This window comes from Euleptes europaea, chromosome 2, assembly GCF_029931775.1.
Source record: "Euleptes europaea isolate rEulEur1 chromosome 2, rEulEur1.hap1, whole genome shotgun sequence".
Taxonomy (NCBI): Eukaryota; Metazoa; Chordata; class Lepidosauria; order Squamata; family Sphaerodactylidae; genus Euleptes; species Euleptes europaea.
In genome coordinates, this window is record NC_079313.1 from 95,745,482 (window position 1) to 95,768,045 (window position 22,564).

Consider the following 22,564-nt stretch of genomic DNA (forward strand, 5'->3'; position numbering starts at 1 on the left):
CATGAGGAACACGTTTTATTTTTATAATCCGCCGTATAAGCGGATCCTCTTACTGCGGAGAAATTGCGCTCTGGAGACGGCCTTGGAATCCTTCGGGTGAGATGAAGTGGGAACATGCAAGGAAACCCCGCAGAAATCGGAGCGGCAAACGTGCAGTGCGGACATGACCCACGTCTGACACCTTTGCCAATTGGAAACCATTCCATTTCTCCATATTCGTTTCTAACTGTGGCCTCTTGTCCAGAGTACAGGTTGCGCATTAAAACAATCAGATGTAGTGGCACACCCATTTCCTTTAAAACCAGCCATAGCTTTTCATGATCCACACAGTCAAAAGCTTTGCTGTAATCTATGAAACACAAGCTGATTTTCTTCTGAAATTCTCTCGTATGCTCCAGTAACATTTCCTTTTATCCCTTAGAAGCTCCTTGATCAATTGATCTTGAGCAGCATATATCTAGTGTTGGAGGGATATAAGGACCGAAACAAATCTTGCCACTGACAATGTAGCCTTGGGGTCCTATCGCTTAGTAAAAAAGGCATTATGTCAGTCACAGAGGCATTGGATTTGTACATTAAAAGGGGGGAAATATAGTGCGATCGAAGTTCCTCGTAAAAGCGGCATTTCAAAAGGGCATGGGCTAATGAGTCAATAGAGCCAGAAGAGCAAGGACAGATCCTGTCTGAGTATGGTATATTCAGAATTCTGCCCTGCATTACCATAGAAGGGTTAGCATTCAATCTAGCCAAGCAAAAAGCTCTACAGAGACGAGGAGTTGTTAGATAATATGTATAGGCAGGCAGACCACGTGGAGGGGGTATTTCGAAGAACTGGGATGAACAGACACGACGAGCACGAAAAGTAGTGCTGTTATAATTGAGCTCTTTAATGCGCTTTTTAATTTTGGCAAAAGCTTCAGTTTTCCCAAGATCTGATAACATATCCTGCGAGAAGCCCAACAATGCCAGTTTCTCATCTAAGATTTTTTTGCCATGAGGATTTAAAAGGGTCATGCTTCAGAGAAGCTAGGAACCCCTCAGTGCTAAAGCACAGTTTAAGGTGTAGTTTAAAGGCAGCCAACCACGCCCTAGCTTCAAGTGACATTTGGCCAAACTCAGAACGAAGAGTAACACCAGCAACACATCGAGGGGCATTTAGGAGTTTTTGTAAAAACTGAAGCAGTGGACGATCTATAGATTCATTGATGACTGTAATCCAGATGGCAACACCAAAGAGGATAATTGGGGTAATTTTCAGGTTAAAAACCTGAATAGCCCCTGGAATATATTTGCCACCTTTGGTGTGAAAAAAATTGACAATAGCACCAACCCCAGGTTTAATTTTGTTGGACACTGCTTTTTGATGGGCATTCCAATTTAGGTTATGGGAAAACAGAATGCCAAGGTAAACAAACTCCTTGACTTGGTCAACCTCAAAGCCATCTAATACCCAGCGAAAAAGAGGCATTTTTCTCCTCTTAGTGAAGATCATAATCTTAGATTTATGATGGTTTATTTTAAGACCTTCCCTAGAGCAGTACTCAGAAAAAGTTCACAAAGATCTTTTCAAACCAATTCTTGTGTGGGACAGGAGAACTGCATCGTCAGCATAGAGTAGAATCGGGGTGGGATGACTTGCAAGCTTTGGGGAGTGGCAAAACTCTGAGAAATTGGTTGCCATATCATTCAGGTATAGATTAAACAAGAGAGGAGCAAGGAGGCAACCTTGTCTAACTCCCTTGACCAGCTCAAAGGGCTCGGTTAGTTCTCCTTGGTTGCCACAGCGAACCTGAGCTGTGAGGTCGGTATGAAACTGCTGAATAAGCCATAGTAACCTCCTATCCATAGTAGAATGTGATAGTTTCAACCATAGCCTCTCCCTCGGGATGGTATCAAAAGCTCCCTTAAGATCCATAAAACCCGCATAAAGGGTGCCATTTCTGGGGGAGGAATATTTCTCGGCTAGATGGGAGAGCACTAAACAGTGGTCCGTGACAGACCAACCCCTTCTAAAGCCAATCTGTTCCCAGCCAAGGATGTCATTACTCTCAACCCAGTCCAACAGCCTCTTTAATAAGTAAGAGGAATACAATTTGCCTAAGCAAGACAAAAGGCTCCAGTAACCAGCGTATATTTGCAATATGATCTCTAGTGCCTCTTCCTTTTCTGAAACCGGCTTGAACATCAGGCATTTCTCGTTCCATATATGGTAACAGCCTTTGCTGTAAGATTTTGAGCATCACTTTACTTGCATGAGAAATTAATGCGATGGTCCGATAGTTGCTGCAATCTTTGATGTCTCCTTTCTTGGGAATTGGAATGTAAATGGATCGTTTCCAGTCTGTGGGTCTGCCCTTGTTTTGTTTTCCACATCTGTTGGCATATTCTTGTCAATATTTTGATGGACTCCATTTCTGTGGCTTGGAATAGCTCGATTGATATCCCATCTGCTCCTGGTGATTTGTTTCTCCCGATTGCTCTCAATGCAGCTTTCACTTCACTTTCTTAAACTGTAGGTTCTTCTTCAAAAGATTCTTCTTGGAAAGAATCGTTTATCCTTTCATCTCTTCTGTATAGTTCTTCAGTTTATTGTTCCCACCTTTTCTTTATTTTGTCCTGTTCAGTTAATGTATTTCCATGCTGATCTTTCAGCATGCCTAACCATGCTTTAAATTTCCCTTTGATTTCTTGGATATTGTGGAATAGATCTCTTGTTCTTCCTTTTTTGTTGTTCTTTTCTATTTCTTTACAATGGTTATTATAATAGGTCTCTTTGTCTCTACGTGCAAGTCGTTGGAATGTTGCACTTAGACTTTTGATTCTATTTCTGTCACCTTCTACTTTTGCTTCTCGTCAATCTCTGGCAATTTTAAGAGTTTCCTCAGACACCCATCGAGGTTTTTCTTTTCTTTTGGCTACAGGAATAGTCTTTGCACATTCTTCCTTGATAATATCTCTAGTTTCCACCCATAGTTCTTCAGGTTTACATTCACTTGAACTCAGTAATGCAAATCTGTTCCTTACATGGTCTTTAAACTCTTCCGGAATATTGCTTAGATTGTATTTTGGTGCTATGAATGTTTTGGTGTTTTTCTTAAGCTTTATCTTGATTTTCGATATTAGCAATTCATGATCTGTACTGCAGTCGGCTCCTGGTCTTGTTTTGGCCGAGAGAATAGAGCTTCTCCATCTTCTGCTTCCAATTATATAATCTTTTTGATTTCTATACTGGCCGGCTGGTGATGTCCATGTATACAATCGTCTATTTGGTTGCCTGAAACATGTGTTTGCAATGAACAGATTGTTGTCTTCACAGAATTCTACGAGGCGTTCTCCTGCTTCATTCCATGCTCCTAGCCCAAATCTGCCAACAACATTTGATTCTGCTTTGTTTCCTACTTTTGCGTTCCAATCACCTATGATTATCAGCATATCTTGTTTAGGTGTGTGGTCAATTTCTTCCTGATCACTGGCATAAAAAGTTTCAATTTCTTCCTCATCAGCATCTGTAGTTGGGGCATAAACTTGAATGATGCTTATGCTGATAGGCTTTCCCTGAAGTCTGATTGATATTATTCGGTCATACTTTGCATTATAGCTCCTGACTGCCTTTGCTACATCTTGCCTCACTATTAAAGCAACTCCATTTCTTCTCTTTTTGTCATTCCCTGAATAAAACACTTTGTAATTTTCTGGTTGAAAATGTCCTAATCCAGTCCACTTTAATTCACTTACTTCCAGGACTGAAATGTTCATACGTTCCATTTCTTGTTTAACAATTTCAAGCTTACCCTGATTCATGCTTCTCACATTCCATGTTCATATTATATGCGTCGAACAGCTTTAGACTTTCCTTTTGCATCTATTCATGTCAACCACTGAACGTCCTTTCAGCTTTAGTCCAGTCGCATCATTAAGAACAGCGCTACTCATACTTGTCCTCTGCTCTACCCCAGTGGCAGATTGAGTGCCATCCGATCTGGGGGTCCCATCTTCCAGCACTATATCTTTTTTCATTTTGGATTGTCTCATCATAGGGTTTTCAAGGTAAAGGTTGGTCAGAAGTGGTTTACCAGTGCCTTCTTCTGCGCAGTACTAACCAGGGTTAGCCATAGTGGCACTGCCGTTGTCTACGAAAGATCCTCCGCCAGTGTCACCTTCCACTACTGCTGCTACCCAGTAGCTAACCTTCAGGGATCCCTCTGCCCCCATCCCCATTGGAACTGCCCATTCTCTTCTGCGGATGTGGCCATTGATCCCTTAAGGGGGTGGATGCATCTTCGTCTGGTGTCTTAGCTGTGACCATTCCGTCTTGAGTGACTCTGCTAGGAGTTTAGTCTCTTGATAGAGTCTAGACCCCTTACGGTATTGCTCTCAGCTTCCCTGACATACACAACCCTCCTCACCACATTAAGGTGTGCATCCAGAAGGGGTAAATGTAACAAGGATTAAGGGCTTATTTTATCCTTGGTGTAAATAAGATATACTTGTGACACCTGAAGCATTTTTAAACAATAGCACATTTACGCCTTCACAGTTCCTTACATTGAAATCTTAACTATAACTTTTTTCAACATGAACTGTAATTATTATGTGTGATTTTTGCTACTGTTGTGCAGTCTTCCTACTTATAAACTCTTCAAAAAACACACACATATAGCCTTATCTTCCACCTACGTCATTTATCATCCAACTCTTCCACAGCTACATGTTCACCATTTACTGAACCTGATGCTTGCTTTGCATAGATTGCATTTATCATACACATGAGCACATTTTCAAGCAGACACATTTGGGCTGCTTGCAGAATACGTGGCGTCAGTTCCTGGCGGGCCCTCCATCCATTGCACAATCAGCTTCTTGGTCTCATCTTTGGCTTCCCTGCCAACAGGATGCAGTGCCCTTGGATCATGCTTTCAGTGGGTATTGGATGCCCAAAGGGATTTTTGCAAGAGAACTGAAGGGAGAAGTTTTTATCCTTGAACACTTCATGACAAAATGGATCATTTGTGCATAGTATATGATCATAATCTGATGTAATTAATTTTAATAGACAAAATCTTTCATAGGACCAAAGATCTAATGTCACAGAGATGCAAGCCCTAGTTCTGCTCATGAGAAGCATACAGAAGGGCAAACAAGACATTTCCCACAATGTAAGCAGCCTAAATAGCCCAGTTTCACCTGAGCTTATCAGGGTTTGGAAGCTAAGCAGGATCAGTCCTGGTTAGTACTTGGATGGGAGACCTTCAAGGAAGACTACACAGAGGAAGACAATAGCAAGCCACCTCTGCTTGCCTCTTGCCGAGAACACCCCATGGATGGATATGCCATTAGTCAGTTGTGACTCACCATCATGTTCTTCTTCTTCATGACATCCAAAGTGCTGGCAGCTCTCTATTTCCATAGCAAGGGTGCTAGAAGAATAGTTCCCATGGGTTCCTCACCTGAGATGATCACTTTCTTTAAAAATGTGTCAGTGTCTGATTTGTCCTACCAAACTCTGTCCTAACCAGTATCAGCTGCTTCATAAGTCTATCTTGTCATTTTGCAGGAGTTGTCTGAACCAATGGGCAGCAGGGGCAGCTGCCCTGGGCTGCATATTGGTGGGGGCGGGAGGGAAACTGACAATGACCCAACATACCCTGATGGAGGAGGGCAGCTGGCTCGGCATCAGGGGCAGCTTGTGTCTGTTCCACTCAAGGCTTGGGAGAATAGCTATTAGTGGTGGCAGTGGCTCCACCCACCTCATGTAGAGCAAGGGCCCTTGCCTGGACCTCGGTGGGGTAGTTGCAGCTGGGGACTCGGCGAGAGGTGGCAATGATTGTTGGAACCCATCCTGTATTTTTCTCCATGGTGCTGACATCACTAAGACCACCCCTTCCGTTGAGGACCATCTGCAAAAATTCCTGATTGTATACATACACATCTCCTTGAGACAAGTATTCTGAAAGCACTTTCCTGGAATGGACAGTACATGATGAAATAACCCCATTCCTGGTACCTAAGGCTGTCACAATACTTTGCACGTATAGTTTTCTTTACTTTGACTGGGTCAGAAATGCAGTGGACAACTTGCTGGCTGGTGGTTTGATGATGGGGAAGTAACCAGTGATGTTAACAGAATCTCTGGTATGTTTATTGAACTCTGTCCAGTCTGGAATTTTTCAGTTCTCCTTATTTACCTTCCTTTCATCCATCCAAAGTCAATTCTTCTCCTGTGCAACTTCTGCGGCTTCAAAGCTCTCAACTGTGCTACTTTCAGCTACTGAGGGATGAAGTCCAACATGTTCAGCGTGGTGTAGTGGATAAGAGCAGTGGTTTGGAGCGGTGGACTCTGATCTGGAGAACCGGGTTTGATTCCTCACTCCTCCACATGAGCAGCGGATGCTAATCTGGTGAACTGCATTTGTTTCCCCACTCCTACAAATGAAGCCAGCTGGGTGACCTTGGGCTAATCACACTCTCTCAGCTCCACCTACCTGACAGGGTGTCTGTTGTGGGGAGGGGAAGGGAAGGTGATTGTTAGTCGGTTTGATTCTTCCTTGAGAGGTAGAGAAAGTCGGCATATAAAAACCAACTCTTCTTCCCCATTAACATGTGGCAGAACTCGTTCAGCTTCAGAAGAAACAGATCATTGCTAATAGATCACTACCTCCCCTTGCCAAACCCTGCCCTTATCAGGCTCCACCCCTGAAATCTCCAGATGTTTCCCAACACAGAGCTGGCAACCCTATCTTTGTGGCTTAAGTAAGCCAGTCCCTCCACACACACCCTGTTTTCTCTTCTGCCCCTTTAACTGATGCTTAACTGCCTCTAGCATTCTAAGGGAAGAAGCCCTAAACTCTAAGATGTGGAAGATATATAATTATCTTAAAAGGAAATATATATTTTTTTAAAAAGATCAATTGTTGGACTGCAATGTTGGCCTACTTAAAAAAAATTAACCTTTTAAAATGAAAGCAGAGATACTTTGAATTCTGGTTACTATTTGAAAGCAGTAAGTGCCCTGCTGCCTAAGTTTTTAAAAAAGAATCATACTTTATCGGGCCTTCCCAACAGTATACCACATGAACACATGAAGCTGCCTTATACTGAAATAGACCCTTTGTCCATCAAAGTCAGTATTGTCTGCTCAGACCAGCAGCGGCTCTCCAGGGTCTCAGGCTGAGGTCTTTCACATCACCTACTTGCCTAGTCCCTTTAACTGGAGATGCTGGGGATTGAACCTGGGACCTTCTGCATGCCAAGCAGATGCTCTACCCCTGAGCCATGCCCCCTCCCCAATTGTGTGGCAGAATGCAGCCTTCCTTCTATCAAGGCAAAAAGGCATAAATTGCTCTTGCTGTGTTGTTTAAACTTACAAAAGGAAGTAGAGAAACAGCTTCCCAAAACATGTTGGTTAGAACTGATACGTTAGAAGTGTGTTAAGTAATGTGAACATCTGTTACATGAGGACAATCTGCCTCCAAACAAGTTAACTTCAGATCTAGAGATTAAGAAAGGGGTTCCTGCAAGGTAGGGTTTATGGTTGGATATGGACATCATTCAACACACTCATTTTTCTTATTAGGATGACCTTTCTTATTAGGATGACCTTTCCAAAAAGGAGCAAGGCTGTCAAAGATAGGACATTTTGGAGGACTTTCATTCACAGGGTCGCCAGGAGTCAGAAGCGACTTGACGGCACTTAACACACACACAAGAGATACTTTACAGAATTCACATATTGTCCATTAAGGGAAGACGCCCTGGCGTTTTCAAACACCAACAACATATCTGGAGAGCTGTACAATAGAATCCCTGTAGATAAACTGTGTTTATGGTCAAGGGGCAGTTGAATTTAATCCATTACACTCTACACTTCCCTTTCAATAAGTATTCCAGAGAGAGAGAGAGAGAGAGAGAGAGAGAGAGAGAGAGAGAGAGAGAGAGAGAGAGAGAGAGAGAGAGAGAGAGAGAGAGAGAGAGAGAGAGAGAGAGAGAGAGAGAGAGAGAGAGAGATTTTGAAAAGATCTGTTATTTACTGTAAGACTTGGATAATTACATGGCTCTTAAAACAGTACCTTTTTTTCTGTAGCAATTGGGGAAATGAGCTACACATGTGTAATCGATGGGTTTTTTCCTGTAAAGGGGACCACAATTTAAGTTCTCCATGATACGCTAAACATGTAACTAGAGGTTCCCATGCTGGTAACTGATGTATTCTGTATTATATATATATCAATATATATATCAATATATATATCAATATATATATATTTGTGAATACTGTTTTGCTATGAGTTAGGTTTTAAGCAAAATAAATGAAGTTGAATGGAGGTAAAGCAAAGAAGAAATGAATGGATCTATGCAGATTCCTTAGGAGCCCCACACTGCCATACACATGTCAGCAACCTAGAATATGTTTATGCTACATATATGATGGAGATGTTACATATTCTTACAGAAAGGTAATCCAGAATTTAATAACAGCTGCTTGTCTTATCACACAGCAATGGAAGAAACCAGAACCCCCATCTGAGCATGATTGGGTTCAGAAAGTTTGGAATCTCATAAGTATTAACAAACTATCACAGGTCAGGGCTCAGCCAAGGAAATAAAAAGAAGATTGTTTCAAGGAGGGATAATGGCCTGTAATTGCTTTTTTGGAAGCAAAGCCTCGAAACTGGAAAAAACCAAACAAATATAAGACAATATATTTGATGGTGGAAAGTGCTGTCATGTCGCAGTTGACTTATGGTGACCCTGTAGGGTTTTCAAGTCAAGAGACATTCCAAGTGGTTTGCCATTGCCTGTCTCTGCATTGCAATCCTGGACTTCCTTGTGGTTTCCCATCTAAATACTAACCATGGCCAACTCTGCTTAGCTTCTGAGATCTGTCAAAATCTGGCTAGCCTGGGCTACCCATGTCAGAGCACAATATATTTATGTTGATGTTATAACAATTTTATTAGTGTACAAGTGATGTGGACAAGCAACTTAACGAGGTGAGAGGTAGAGAGATGGGAATGGATATTTACAGTATTTATAGGTTTCCTTGTTCTTTTTATTGTTTATATTGCTAAATTAAAAAAAAAGTTTAAAAAAGAGAGAGAGACCATGGTTATGCTCAGGTCATTGGCCTATTTATCTCAGAACCATCAACTTGGATTGGCAGCTCTTCCAGGCAAAGACCTTTCTCAGCACCAGCCACATGTGATCCTTTTAACTACACGTGAAAGGGCTGGAACCTAGGACCTTCTGCATGCAAAGCTGGAGCCCTGCCATTGAGCTTTTAGCTCACATAATAAACTCTTGCAAGCATGCCTCTGAAATCCTGCAAAATTAAGGGGGCAGGGGAGGTGTGGAGTGAGGAATTAGTGGGTAGGGAAATAGTTAATTGTTAATTCTGTTGATAATGAGGGAGTGCTTCCCATGGAAAGACATCCCCCTTCCCTTGGAAGGTTCTTGACTCTGTGATTATCTATAATTAATGAACACTCCATCAAATTTACACAAATGGCCATTAACGCATGGGCAAGATGTCACCGGTTAATCTCTCTCTCATCTCACACTATTTTAATCTGGGATCATAAAAGTAAACGCACATCCGTCTCCCATCCCACACTATGTGCACCACCCGATGCTCCATGCGTTTGGGACGTGGGATAACGTGAGATATTCGGGGAGTGCTCTGTCGCTACCGACGTCATTACATCACAGTCACGCGATTGTGGATGCTTGGCGTCTTGCTTTTTTTTCTTCTCCCCCCCAGAATGATATGCCGGTATACCAATGCAACTCACTTCAGGACGTTAGTTTTCTCCTGCCCTCCTGCTCTGCAGCAAAAAGCAGAGCTCTCCGGCCCGCAGCTCAGCCGTATCCATTTTTGAGGCGGCAGGAGGCTCGGAAGCTCGGGGCAGGCGCGGCTAGAGCGGGGAACGCTGAGTCCGCTGGCCAGCTGAGCGGCAGCTCGACGGGTGCCGCGAGAGTTGAGTGGACGCTTGGGCCGTCTCGTCAGGCTTAGCGGCGTCGCCTGCTCGCTTTCCTAGCCAGGGGAGGGGCGGTTTTGAGCCCCTGAGGGGAGTGAGCCTGTGAGGGATAGGCACGGCCTCGGTGCGAGGCGTACACGGGGCCTGGTGTCAGCGGGTGGCTGATCTACCGGAGGAGCCCCCCTCCTCTCTTTGGTGGGGAATTTCACACACATACCCCTCTTTAGGGCGGCCAGGCGCTAATACAAAAAAATCACTCCCGGTTGCGTTTGGCCAGGTGATTATCACACACATGCACACGCTGGCACGCACGCACACATGCAGTCTTGGGCGGCAAGGACTAATGGAATATCAAACCGGAAGCACACGCATGACGAAACAACCGGATTTATCTTGATTGTGATCTGTATTTCGCGATAAGACGGGTCTTGGAAAACACGCAAGTAAATCGCGCTCGTGGTAGATTTAATCTGCAGAGCGGGGACAGCGTGTGTGTGACCACTGGAAAACCGCTACATTAGGGGGGGAGAAGCAGACCAAATCGGTCATGCGTTAACGGCCAATGAAATGTACAAGAAAACAGCAAAAACATGCTTCTAATAAAGCAGAATAAGATTAAAAACAATATTATTTTGAACTTTACATATTTCAGTACAGACATCAAAAGCTGGTCAGGTTTTCTCTGAAGTGGTCATCTTGGGAGAAAACAAACAGATTTCATTCCATATAGTGCTGGATGACAGGATGGGAAATCCATGGCTTTTGAACTGGGGGATCTATCACAGACTGGTTTCCTGAGTTCTCATTTTTAGGAAAGTCCCATGATCAAACTGAAGCTAATACAAATTGCTAAAGCAGCTGTGGTGTTAACATCCTCCTTGTGGTGTGTGATGTAGGTAAGGCAGCACGTTAGAAAACCAATTCAATCTTCACTTTCCAGATTCGGCCTATGGAAAGTTACTCAACTTTATTGTTAGACCTCAACAAAACAGTAAAATGGTTCACAAACATGCATGGATAATACCACCCCAGTTAGCTACTTCTCTGCTCTAGATTCTTCCCTCCCAAAGTGGCCTTAAAAAAAAAGATGTCAAAGCCTATGTGTGACAACAAAAAGCAGTTTTTTAAAAAGTTAAACAAAGCAGATTGAAAAGTATAATAAGGGAGAACTTGAATTCATTTTGAGTTAAAAGGCTGAAAATCAATCCCAGTTCCCAATTTGAAATTCTTAGTTCCTTATTCTTGAATTGAACCACAAGTATTGATGATATTAAATTATCTCTGTAGCCGAAAATAAGTTGTGGACTACTCCAAACCATACCCCTCTGGACTCTGTAGAGTGTATCCTGCAAGCCTTCATACACGGGAGTCTGTTCAAAAGCCTGTTTTTTGTACAAAACGAATAGAGGAAATTTTTGCAAAAAACAAAAATCACCCTAGGCTTTGCACCAGGAAGTGGGTTATTTTATTTTTAGGGCAATCACCAGAGTTTGATCAAGTAGGCTAAAAAGACCTTTCAGCCAATCAGGAAACAGATTACAAGATATGAGAACCACATTTGAGTCTAACTGCCAAGGTTGTTAGTACAACAGAGGGGAATAAGCAAGCACAATGCAAGCAAACCTATCTGTTTAAGGCAACAAGGCAATCATTTCAGGAAAGACTTTAGCCCTAAGAAAAGTCATCTCCTGGGCTGAAACATTATCCCAAGCATGCCCAATCTCATCAGATCTCAGCAGCTAATCAGGGTTGGCCCAAGTCAGTATTGGATAGGAGACCACCAAGGAATACCGGGGTCGCTACATAGAGCCAGCCAATTGCAAACCACCTCTGAACATCTCTTGCCTTGAAAACCTTACAGGGTCATAGGGTTGCTAGGTCCCTCTTTGCCACTGGTGGGAGGTTTTTGGGGGAGATCCTAAGGAGGGTGGGGTTTCGGAGGGGAGGGACTTTAATGCCATACAGTCCACTTGTCAAAGCGGCCATTTTCTCCATCACTGGAGATCAGTTGTAATAGCAGGAGATCTCAGGTATCCCTCTGGGAACCAGTCTGACTTTTCTAATAATGGAACTAATGAAAATTGGATTATACTAGAGGTGGTTCCAGTTATAAACTGAGAGGAGACTTTGTACAGTCATGTATTGAATTGAAGAGGGACTGAGGAAGAATCGTAAACGGCCGTCTCCCCTTCTTTTCTTGACATTGGGACCTGCTTTTTCCCTTGTACCTGGCTGAAGGACAACTGAAAACAAGAATATTTACTATAAGAAGATTGACTACTACATACACTCTTACAGGCTTTTGTACCAATATTGGACTTCTATAACACATGCAAACCCATTTGGGGATAGTAATCCTGTGTTATTTACTTGGCTATTTATACCTACTAGGACAGATATATAGTACCTGGAGGTTGGCAACCCTATGGGGTCATCATGAGTTGGCTGTGACTTGACAGCACCGGGGGGAAAAAACTAGTCAAAGAACAATAGCACGTTGGGTGTCCTTGACTACTAATTATAGCTGAAGATGTGGCCGTGAGGAGATGGACACACATGCTCTGGTGTGAATTAGTCATCTGTGAGCTGAAACCATGAAAGGAGGGGATCAGGTAGATGATAAGAATGGTTATTTCTTCAGAATCCAAACAAAAGTGGCCTCCACTGGGACACATCACAGCTGTTCACTTAGTAATTACAGATGATAGGGAATCTTAACTGAGATTACATTTTTACTATTAGCATTATTGTGACTGCTGGCTAAACCAAACAGCTGATGTTTCCTCAATGGGATATAATTGTTAGGAGAAGGTGATCCCTTCCAGCTGAAGGGGAAGGTGGACACGGACACCTATACTGTGGGTGCACGCGCATATGAAAAAGCAGCAGTTTGGAAGCAGACACAGCTGTGAGTCGGCTGAAGAAAGATCTCTCTCTCTCCCTCTTTCTCGTTCTCTGGATCTGATGTACGGTAGTGTATCTGCTGCCCTGTAGGAACGCTTCTTTGCCTCCACCTGTGTTCTGCATGTGTATTTGTAAATAAAGCAAATATTGCGAAGACCCTGTAAGCATCCAGTGTGATCTTATCCAAAGAGAGTCAACCCAGGTAAGCGTTGCCCTCAGAACTTCGCATTGCTCAGAAAAGGGAACAGGCAACAATATCTTACTTTTAACCAGATTTAAATTTGCTTATTTATTATATTCACTTCACTAGCGGGTCACCATGTGCTTTGTTGACTGGTTTTCTAAGAGGGATCTTTTAGATTAATCTTTTGTTATTTCATTAATTTGTCTTTAAGAGTCATGTTCAGTGATAAGAACTGTATTCATAGGGTTGCCAACCTCCAGGTAATAGCAGAAGATCTCCTGCTATTACAACTGATTTCCAGCCGATAGATATCAGTTCACCTGGAGAAAACGGCTGCTTTGGCAATTGGACTCCCTCCCCAAACCCTGCCCTCCTCAGGCTCCGCCCCCAAAATCTCCCGCCGATGGCAAAGAGGGACCTGGCAACCCTATGTATTCGGCATAACTCTTAAATAGATCCACAGGACTCCAAAACTCTTCCATGCCACCAAGGACATCCTTTATTTTTCATATTTTTGCTTCATTTTCACCCTGTCTTTCCTCTCTAATGGGGACCCTAAGTGGCTTATGTTGTTCTTCATTCTTCCATTTTATCTCCGTTTAATATGTGCCATCATGTGCCAGCAATGCCCTTCAGCCGTTTACATTGGCCACATTGGACAGTATCTATATGAGAGGCTAAATAGGCCCAGATTAAAAGTGGAATCATTCAGAAACCAATATGGGGAGCATTTCAGCCTCCCTGGACATTCAACAACAAGAGTTAAAAGTTGTAGTATTTTAGCAGAAAAGTTTCAAAGGGAGACTCGTCAAGAAGCTGCTGAGTAGGAATTCATATACAGATTTGATATCTTCAGACTCAGTAAGGACCTTGGATTACTACAAAAGCCAATTTTCTTCCTCACAGGTTTTTGTACACTATTCAAAATGATCCTATTTTGCCAATACATCAGCAGTTGGGAGTGGTCCGCACCCAACCGAGTGGATTGATTTCTCCTTTGACTGGATCTCATTTTCATTTGTGCTCTGCAATGCCATGTCACACACTGTGCACTGGAAAACGGGGCCGTCTGGCCTTTCTTCTGCTTTTTGGAGTTCTGAATATAATTAGAGCTGCCAACAGAAAGTACATTCATCTGAAGAAGTGGGCTCTGGCTCAAGAAAACGTGTGGCACCATACATTTATTTGTCTTTAAGGTACCACAAGGCTCTTTCGTTTTAATAATTATCCTGGAACTATTAGTAAGGTATTTCTATCATTTTGCAGGGTTTGTGTCTTGGAGGCTTCTGGGAGTAGGACGAGTTCGAGTCTAAAGGAAGGAATCTACAGGCGCTCTCACATATGCTAAACAATGCACCATCATCCACTTTCAATGAACTTTAGTGATCATTTGCAAGTGGATTTTGCCATTTCACACAGCAAAATCCTGTTGCAAAGTGCACTGGAAGTGGATTGAAACTGCATTATTCCACATGTTACAACATAGCCTTTATGTTACAATTATAACTGCCTGTTGGAGCAAAAATCATTTGGACAACGTGTGATCTCTGCCTAATATGGACATAAAGTCGTGTGAATCCCCACTCGTGCTATGGAAGCTCGCTGGGTGACCTTGGGCCAGTCACACACACTCAGCCTAACCTACCTCACAGGGTTGTTGTGAGGATAAAATGGAGGACTGAGGAATGATGAAAGCCACTTTGGTTCCCATTGGGGGGAAAGGAAGGGATAAAATGAATTAAATGATTAATTAAATACGGCTGATATGCTAAACATTTGAAAATGAACAGATTATTACAATAGACTCCAAAATTTTGCAGCGGTATGTTCCACCTTCCAAGCCCCACCTGTAAAAGTTACTATCCGCTGAGGGGACAGGATGGATATGGAATGTTTGGCTAGTTATTATGACCATGTTTTGAAAGTGCATCTGAATTTAAACTGAAACTGGAATACCAGTATAAACCCTTTCCCCATTTTTTTTTCATTTTAAAAAGAAGCTTGTAACTTTCTATGAGGTTAGATTACAACATTTTTTTTCTGCAAGTTACCTTGGTCGTTTCAGAGCAACTCGTAGGATAAGATTTTTATTTTTGTCAAAAAACCTTCGGTTTCTCTAGTGCTTTGTGAAAGGCGCCTTAGCCTCATCCAGATTGTGGTAGCTGTTACCAGAAATATCATGCTGTAGAATTAGGGAACCTGCTGGCCAGGTTTATGTAATTGCTTCCTCCTAAGGACCTCCAATGTACATTTTACTTTTTCTACTTTAAACATTTTCTTGAAGAGGCTGGTCTGATATCCTTTACTCATGCGTGTTGTTTGTTTCACAGTGATGTGGCAAGGATACCTGGAATCTAGGGGAGCTGGAAAAGAAAGAAGCGCAAGTCTCTAGGAGCAATTTGGTTCTGCAGATTCCTCCACAAAAGACAGAAGACAGAAGAACGCAAGAGACAGAAGAACAGGTCATCTGGCTTCTATAATTTTGTACAAAGTGAAACTCTGGGGTTGGGAAGAGTTCTTAACGAGGATTATCATCTCTACATTACACTTTTCTCAGCTGGGCTCTCCTGCTCTGAGGACAGCACTTGAATTTCAGAGGAAGATGACCAAGAGCAACCTATCCAAGGACACCCTGCTTATTGCCTACATCTCTATTGAAGCCCTAATAGCAGTGATCGCCACCTTGGGAAATGCTCTGGTAATCTGGGTAGTGAGACTGATCCCAGCTAACCAGAACACTACTTTTTACTTCATTATGTCTCTGGCCCTGGCTGATATTGCTGTCGGCATTCTTGTTATTCCATTGGCCATCGTAGTGAGCTTGGGGATTACAATGCACTTCTATGCTTGCCTCCTCGTTTGCAGCCTGCTGATGGTTTTTTCTCATGCATCCATCATGTCCTTGATGGCTATAGCAATTGATCGGTATTTGAGAGTAAAGTTTCCCACACAGTGAGTATCATTAACTTGTAGCAACAGATTTCATTCCAGGATGTTGTAGTATGTTTCCGACATCAACAGTGTCATGGGCTCCTGTAGCTATCTCTGTTCTTTCTTCCAGTCCACATACACTCAGAAAGTAACCTGTCTACAATCTCAGTAACTCTGGCATCAACGTTATCGTTTGTGTCAGAAATTTACTAAACAAAACCTGTCCCTTCGATATCCTTTCAAAATATTTTCAGTTCTAATGGAATTATTTCTGTCACTTGGGAGCAGATGGAAATCTTCTGTTCTAACAACTATTCTGATGCTGCACTTTCTAAGTTCAATGTTCTCAGGCAGCAGGATGGGCAGCAAGAGGGGTGGGGAAGCAATTTGGTAGATGTGTGCTGAGAGTGGTGACATCCAACCAGCAAAATTAACGGATTATCCCACCAAACAGCATGGTCCCAATTAGTGTGTTGAGTTCAGCATTTGCACTTTCTGCTGATCATTACATATTTCTCAGTGGTTTGGGGTTTTTTGGATACCGTATAAGCTTAGGTCCTGTGTTACCTGAGATGTTTTGTTCTCTGAGGCTCCACATGCCAGGCAGCGGAAAAGGATTGTCTTGCCTCTCCCTCCCCTACATGATAAGCAGTCTCCTGGGGCTTTCTCCTCCCAATAGTAAGAGAACACACAAGAGAGATTAGTGATGACACAGGATCAGATAATCTCTATGTACGAGAAGGAACTGCTGATTTCAGATGTCGATTACATTTTACAGCTTGGTGGTGGTGGGCAGATATTAACAAGTTTGTATGTGGGTGATACTCTAGGAAGATTAATTTCAAATTTAAAAAATAACAGCTGATAAGCAAGGGGAGCTCACCCTTCCCATCTTTCCTTGCTGTGCTTCACAAAGCATATGTTTCCCTAGACAGACTCTAATAGCTAAGCTGAAAGAAATGAAGCAGAGTGAGGCAAAACACAGCAGAGGACAGGGTTGAGCTGGGGCCTGAAGTGTGGAAGGAAAGATCCCTTGGGTGAGGGGTGAAGTCCTGTGGGGTTTATCCCAAATGCTGGTTGCGGTGGTAGGGATATACATGGAAATATGTTTCCCTTTGAAACCAAGAAACGACGAATACGGTAGATCAGTTTCAGTATTCAACTAGATTTACTTGCAATGATGAAGTAAAGTGAGGTAAAATCATAAGAGTTAAATTCAAAGCAAGGTGTTTTTGCACAGCCCTAGTCAGTGCTGTCTTTCCCGTGTCCCGTTTGTTTCAACTTGCTGGCAGTCAGAAACCTCTCAAAAGCAGTCAAGTGACAGGATGCTTTCTCTCCACAAATGCCCCAGCAATTGGCTAAATATGCATTGCTTTATATCAAGGGAGTCTACGATCTAAAATATGTGTACCCCATCGTGCCATGAAAACTCACTGGGTGACCTTGGGCTGGTCACTCTCAGTCAAACCTACCTCACAGGTTGATGTGAGACTAAAAAGGAGGAGGGAAAGGATGTTGTAACTGCTGTGGGTCCCTATTTGGGAGAAAATGTTGGTATAAATATCTAAATTAATTAAAATGAACCACTACCATTTTAATCATTTTTTTCTGGTTTTGATAATAAATGGGCAAAAACAACTATTATTCTATGAGTTTTTATTTTAATTCGATAGTTCATTAATCCCTCTATGCCCAGAATAAGAGCCCTAAATAGTGCCCTAAATCCCAAACAGCCTTTGACCTTCCCACCAAAAACTAAGACGGGGCAAGGCAAACCATGTTGTCCACTCTTTGTTTCCTTATTCTTCCTCCCCCCACCCATTGCTATCCATAGTCTACTTTTGCCAAATTGCCACATTCTCTCATTCTCATCCTGCTGTTTCCTCCACCATATTGTTTTCTTCTTTGCCCTTTCCCCTTTGCCACAGTTTCTAAACATGTGTTTCTCCTTCACTGGCAAGGGACCAGCTAAGAAGGAGAGGCAAGCTGCCATTTAACTTCATAGGATCATGGGCTGTATAAACTTAGCCTCCAACATGTTTGTGATTGTGGGGTGGGGGTGGGCGAACAGGGGTTTGGTTGGAGCTTAGGGACAGCAAGTCAGCCCTTTAAATGATTGCCTTCATTGTGTGGGAAGGGTTAAGGATGGCAAACTTGAGGTTGTTGATCTGCATAATCCAAGACGTCCAAGGTTTAGTAAGGCAGGAGGGGGGAAGTGGGTACCATATTAAGATTCCACATAGGTATGAGTGATCGCAACAGATTTCATGTAACCCGATGTCAGTAAAATCATTGGTGTTGCAAAGAAAGACCTGACTGTAAAAGAACTGCAGCTGATATGTTTGCTTTTTTCAAAACAGGTACAGAATAATTGTGACACGGAGGAGAATCTGGATGGCTCTGGGAACTTGCTGGTTAATCTCTTTCTTGGTGGGTCTTGTGCCCATGTTTGGGTGGAACCTCAGGAACCCACAAACCCCCAGCTACTTGGAATGCTATTATCAGAATGTGATGAACACAGATTATGTGGTGTACTTCAGCTTCTTTTCCTGGATCCTTGTTCCACTGCTGATCATGTGCATCCTGTACACAGAGGTCTTCCGCGTCATCAAAACACAGCTGAAGCAAAACACAACGTCCATCAAAGGAACAAGAATATTTTACAGAAGGGAATTTAGAACAGCCAAGTCTTTGGCGCTCGTCCTCTTCCTGTTCGTTGTGTGTTGGCTGCCATTGTGCATTCTGAACTCCATCTCCTGTTTCTGCCAGACATGTAGAATACCTCCAGCGCTGTTATATGTAGGCATTCTGCTCTCTCATGCCAATTCAGCCATGAATCCCATTGTTTACGCCCTCAGGATCAACAAGTTCAGAAAAACTTACATCCTGATTTTGAAAACTTACATCTTGTGCATGAAACAAGAGCCAGATATGCCTAAAACTGAGAATTCATCAACAGATCAGTTGTCAGAGGATAATCTCTGAAAGTTCAAGTGTTCAATTACTCAACCACAGAGAAAGTCCAGTCCATATAATGCCAGTACAGTCCGGAACGTTCATACCACTTGAATTGTATCTCCCAATATACTCTGAGCACCAATGCATTCCTCCGGCAGCCTTTTCCTAGTGGCGCCCTCATCTAGGATGGTCCATTTGGCAACAGTTGTGTCACAGGTATTGTTACAGTCTCTGACATATTACAGCACATGAACTATGATATTGTGTTGTACATATGCAGAAATATTCATTGTAAAACCCAAACTATATATATAAACTGCAAACTATATAGCAGGGGTTTTAATTATCTTTATAAAAGGAAAGAAAGCCTGGATATATTAAACCAGAGGCTTATGTTTCTGAATTATACTGGCAGATATTTCGGTGTCAGTGCTGGGATACAGTGCTGCACTTTTCCTATTTTTTCCTGATCTTCCCCAGCCATTTCAGTGGAGAAGACCAGAATCCCTAGTAGCCCTTTTCCCAATTTTTCAGCTACAGAACAGCATGTTCTGCCCTCCTGTCTTTTCAATGACTCCAAGAGCAGAAATATTTTTCCTCTGTACTTCAAGGATATTCAATGCTGACTCATGATGACATGATGTAATGAAAACAATATATTGTGTTTTATGATTTAAACATGAAAGCAGAATTCTAGAAGTTAATGAATAGGTTTAAACTCATCGTAAGGTTATAGAGATGAGAATGATGATAAAATTGGTTATAAAATGTATAAACAAAACTCAACACTGACTATTTGAGAAATAGTATGCTTAGCCTAGAGGAAGTGGATGTCCAAATATGGTCTTCTAAAATAGAGCAACTGAGAACATTCCTAAAACAGGGCTACAGTGTAACCCTCATAAAAATTTCTTAGGATTTTTTTCAACTCCTTGTCAAGGTGATTGAAACAGTATAAATACAGGCACAGAAAGACTAGATTTTCAGACCTCTTTCAGAGTGTCTCAGAAGAAGGTGTATCGGTATGTATGGCTTCAAATATATTATTCTAGATATTGTGAATTAGATACTTTGAACTAAATCAAACTTATTTGACTGTTATATTTTAAAAGTTGGATTTTAAAACTGAATAGTATGTAGAACTTGCTTGCTTATGTTGAATACATTGTCATTGAATGTAAGACGTAGGGGGTTACCACACTTGTATTCCCAGCGATGTATTAAGAGTTTGAAAACGTTATAAAAAATACTGTTCACACTTTCTATGTATTCCCACCGATGTATTAAGAGTTTGAAAACATTATAAAAAATACTGTTCACACTTTCTATGTATTCCCACCGATGTATTAAGAGTTTGAAAACATTATAAAAAATACTGTTCGCACTTTGTTTGGCCCCTTTAGCTGTGAAGACGTTTTCCAACCATTTATAAGCCGTAGTATCCAAAAACCCTTTTAAAGCAATGTTTTTTATAACATTTTCAAACTCTTAATACATCGCTGGGAATACAAAGTGCGGTAACCCCCATTGTAATACTTGCATTTACACACATATATACATTTGTACTGAAGTACATTAATAAAAAGACTTGCTTTTTAAAGTAGGCAAAGTCGTTGAGTCCTGCTTAGTAGGTGACTGGCTGAATAAGATAACATATCACTTCTCAGGAAGTGGTCCATTCTAAGAGCCTAGACACTTGAAAGGCACAGACCCGCTTCAGTATTCTCTGTGATAGGGCCATTCCAGAGGAATGCCATAGGGGGTGCGGTGGGCACCTTTACTTGACACATTCAGGAAAACATGGAAGAGTGTTCTGTGCTAGAGGGTAAACTGTTTTAGCAGGATCAACTCTGTGCACTGGCTTCTAACTCCATGGCCATTTATGCAGGGTCAATTTTGATGCTCGCTCAAAGCTATTTTTTTAAATGCAACCTTTAAAATACCTATTCACGGTCCTGATGCAAAAGGAGAAATTCCACCCCCCACTCGCCTGCTCCTTCGTTCCTGTTTGCAGAGCCATTAGCAACTGCTGTGTGCATAGCTAATGCACCGCTGTAATTTTGCATGGTTCCTTGAGGGGATTCTTCACAGCAGGAGTGGAGCAAACACAAAAGGTCACGTTAAAGGGGCTCTTAAGAAATGCGAAACAGGTATGTGCCGGCTTCGCAGTCACTTCCTGAATAACGATTCAGCGTGAAAAACTAAAAAAAAAATATGCGGGGCAATTCAGCCTGGAACGCGCTGCTAATTACCAAGCATAAATGGCCCATGTTTTAATTCTGCATTGGTTTTAATTTGCTGGACACTTGTGATGTTTGTCTCTTGCATCTTCTGCTGTGTTGTTAGCCACCTTGAGTGTGTGGAGATAAGGTGGGTCATAACTATTTTAAATAAATAACAGCTCAATTTTCTGCAGTTACTCCAGTCTAAGCCCACTGAAATGTACAATCAAACAGGAGTCTGCAATTCTACAGAAAGGAACTTCTGTCAGTTGGCATCTTTTACATCAGCAAGTCCCTGAGTCCACCTTTTACAGCTCCTTCTTTCCCTTTTTTGAAGGGAAGATCCTGGAACCCAGACCATGCCATCAATGTCCATGGGCTGCACGCACATGCACCCCCAATTTTAGGTTGTGTCCCTGTGTTGGAAGCCACTCAGGGAAATAACACTCTCAAAAGATTTTCTTTGGTCTTGTGCTCTGATCCACACAGTAACCGTTGGCTGTTGCTCCTCCAAACATATTGCATCCTTTGTTCAGTTAAAGTTTTACTAGATGTCCTTTTCACAGTAAAACACCGGAAACACCCACTTACTTCACAATGATTTGCTTAAGGCATATTTAAGTGTTGCAACCAGCCACAGGACGGAGCAATCTACGATGTCAAAATGATAATTTCCTACTTGCTGCAAGTCTAGGAAATGCAGCTGGGTTTAGTTTCTTTTGGACGACAGAACATGAGGGACTTATGATGTCGTTCTAATATGTGCTTTATATAAACATATCACCAGAGCACAGTGAAGGCAAGTAGGTTGGCATAAACTAGCGGTACAGTTGTTTTCAGTTAGCAGCTGTGGCAGCTGGCTCCAAAGGTGTACTGGTTAGATCCTGTGATCCATTCATGCAAGACCTGGGCCTCGGAGGGTGGTGGAGTCCCCGTCTTTGGAGGTCTTTAAGCAGAGGCTGGATGGCCATCTGTCAGGAGTGCTTTGATTGTGGGATCCTGCATGGTGGGGGGAGGGTTGGGGTCACTGGGGATGTGGGGGGGGAGGTAGTTGTTAATTTCCTCCATTGTGCAGGGGGTTGGACTAGATGACCCTGGTGGTCCCTTCCAACTCTATGATTCACGCGAGGATTGCAGATCTTCACCACTTTCCCCTTCTCCCAGCAGCCATTTCCATCCCCAGGAAAGTCGATTTCTGGGGTTGTGAGACCCACAATGCAGGTTGGTAAGCTGCAGCGGGGGGGGGGGGAGAGGGAGTGAAATTCTTCTGTCAGTGGAGTTCTGCTCATGCAAGAGGCAGCTCTGCCGATGGAACAGGCAGGAAGAGGGATTTCACCCCTTCCCCCTCCTCACTACAGCCCAGTGCCTTCTGCTGACAGATCATTGGATCC

At 42.6% G+C, this 22,564-nt stretch overlaps 1 protein-coding gene across 1 annotated transcript; it reads left to right on the forward strand.

Annotated features, from left to right (window-relative positions):
- The first annotated feature begins 15,664 nt into the window (after positions 1-15,664).
- Positions 15,665-18,978, forward strand: LOC130473322 (adenosine receptor A3-like). Its single transcript, XM_056844845.1, has 2 exons — positions 15,665-16,014; positions 18,354-18,978. Exons 1-2 carry the CDS (start codon positions 15,665-15,667, stop codon positions 18,976-18,978), a joined length of 975 nt encoding a protein of 324 aa, XP_056700823.1.
- The last annotated feature ends 3,586 nt before the right edge of the window (positions 18,979-22,564 follow it).

What these genes read in the sequence shown, in the direction of transcription:
- LOC130473322 (XM_056844845.1), top strand. Translation starts at nt 15,665, where the DNA reads ATGACCAAGAGCAACCTATCCAAGGACACCCTGCTTATTGCCTACATC. An exon ending in AGAGTAAAGTTTCCCACACA is followed by an intron (nt 16,015 to 18,353) that starts GTGAGTATCATT and finishes TTTTCAAAACAG; the next exon opens with GTACAGAATAATTGTGACAC.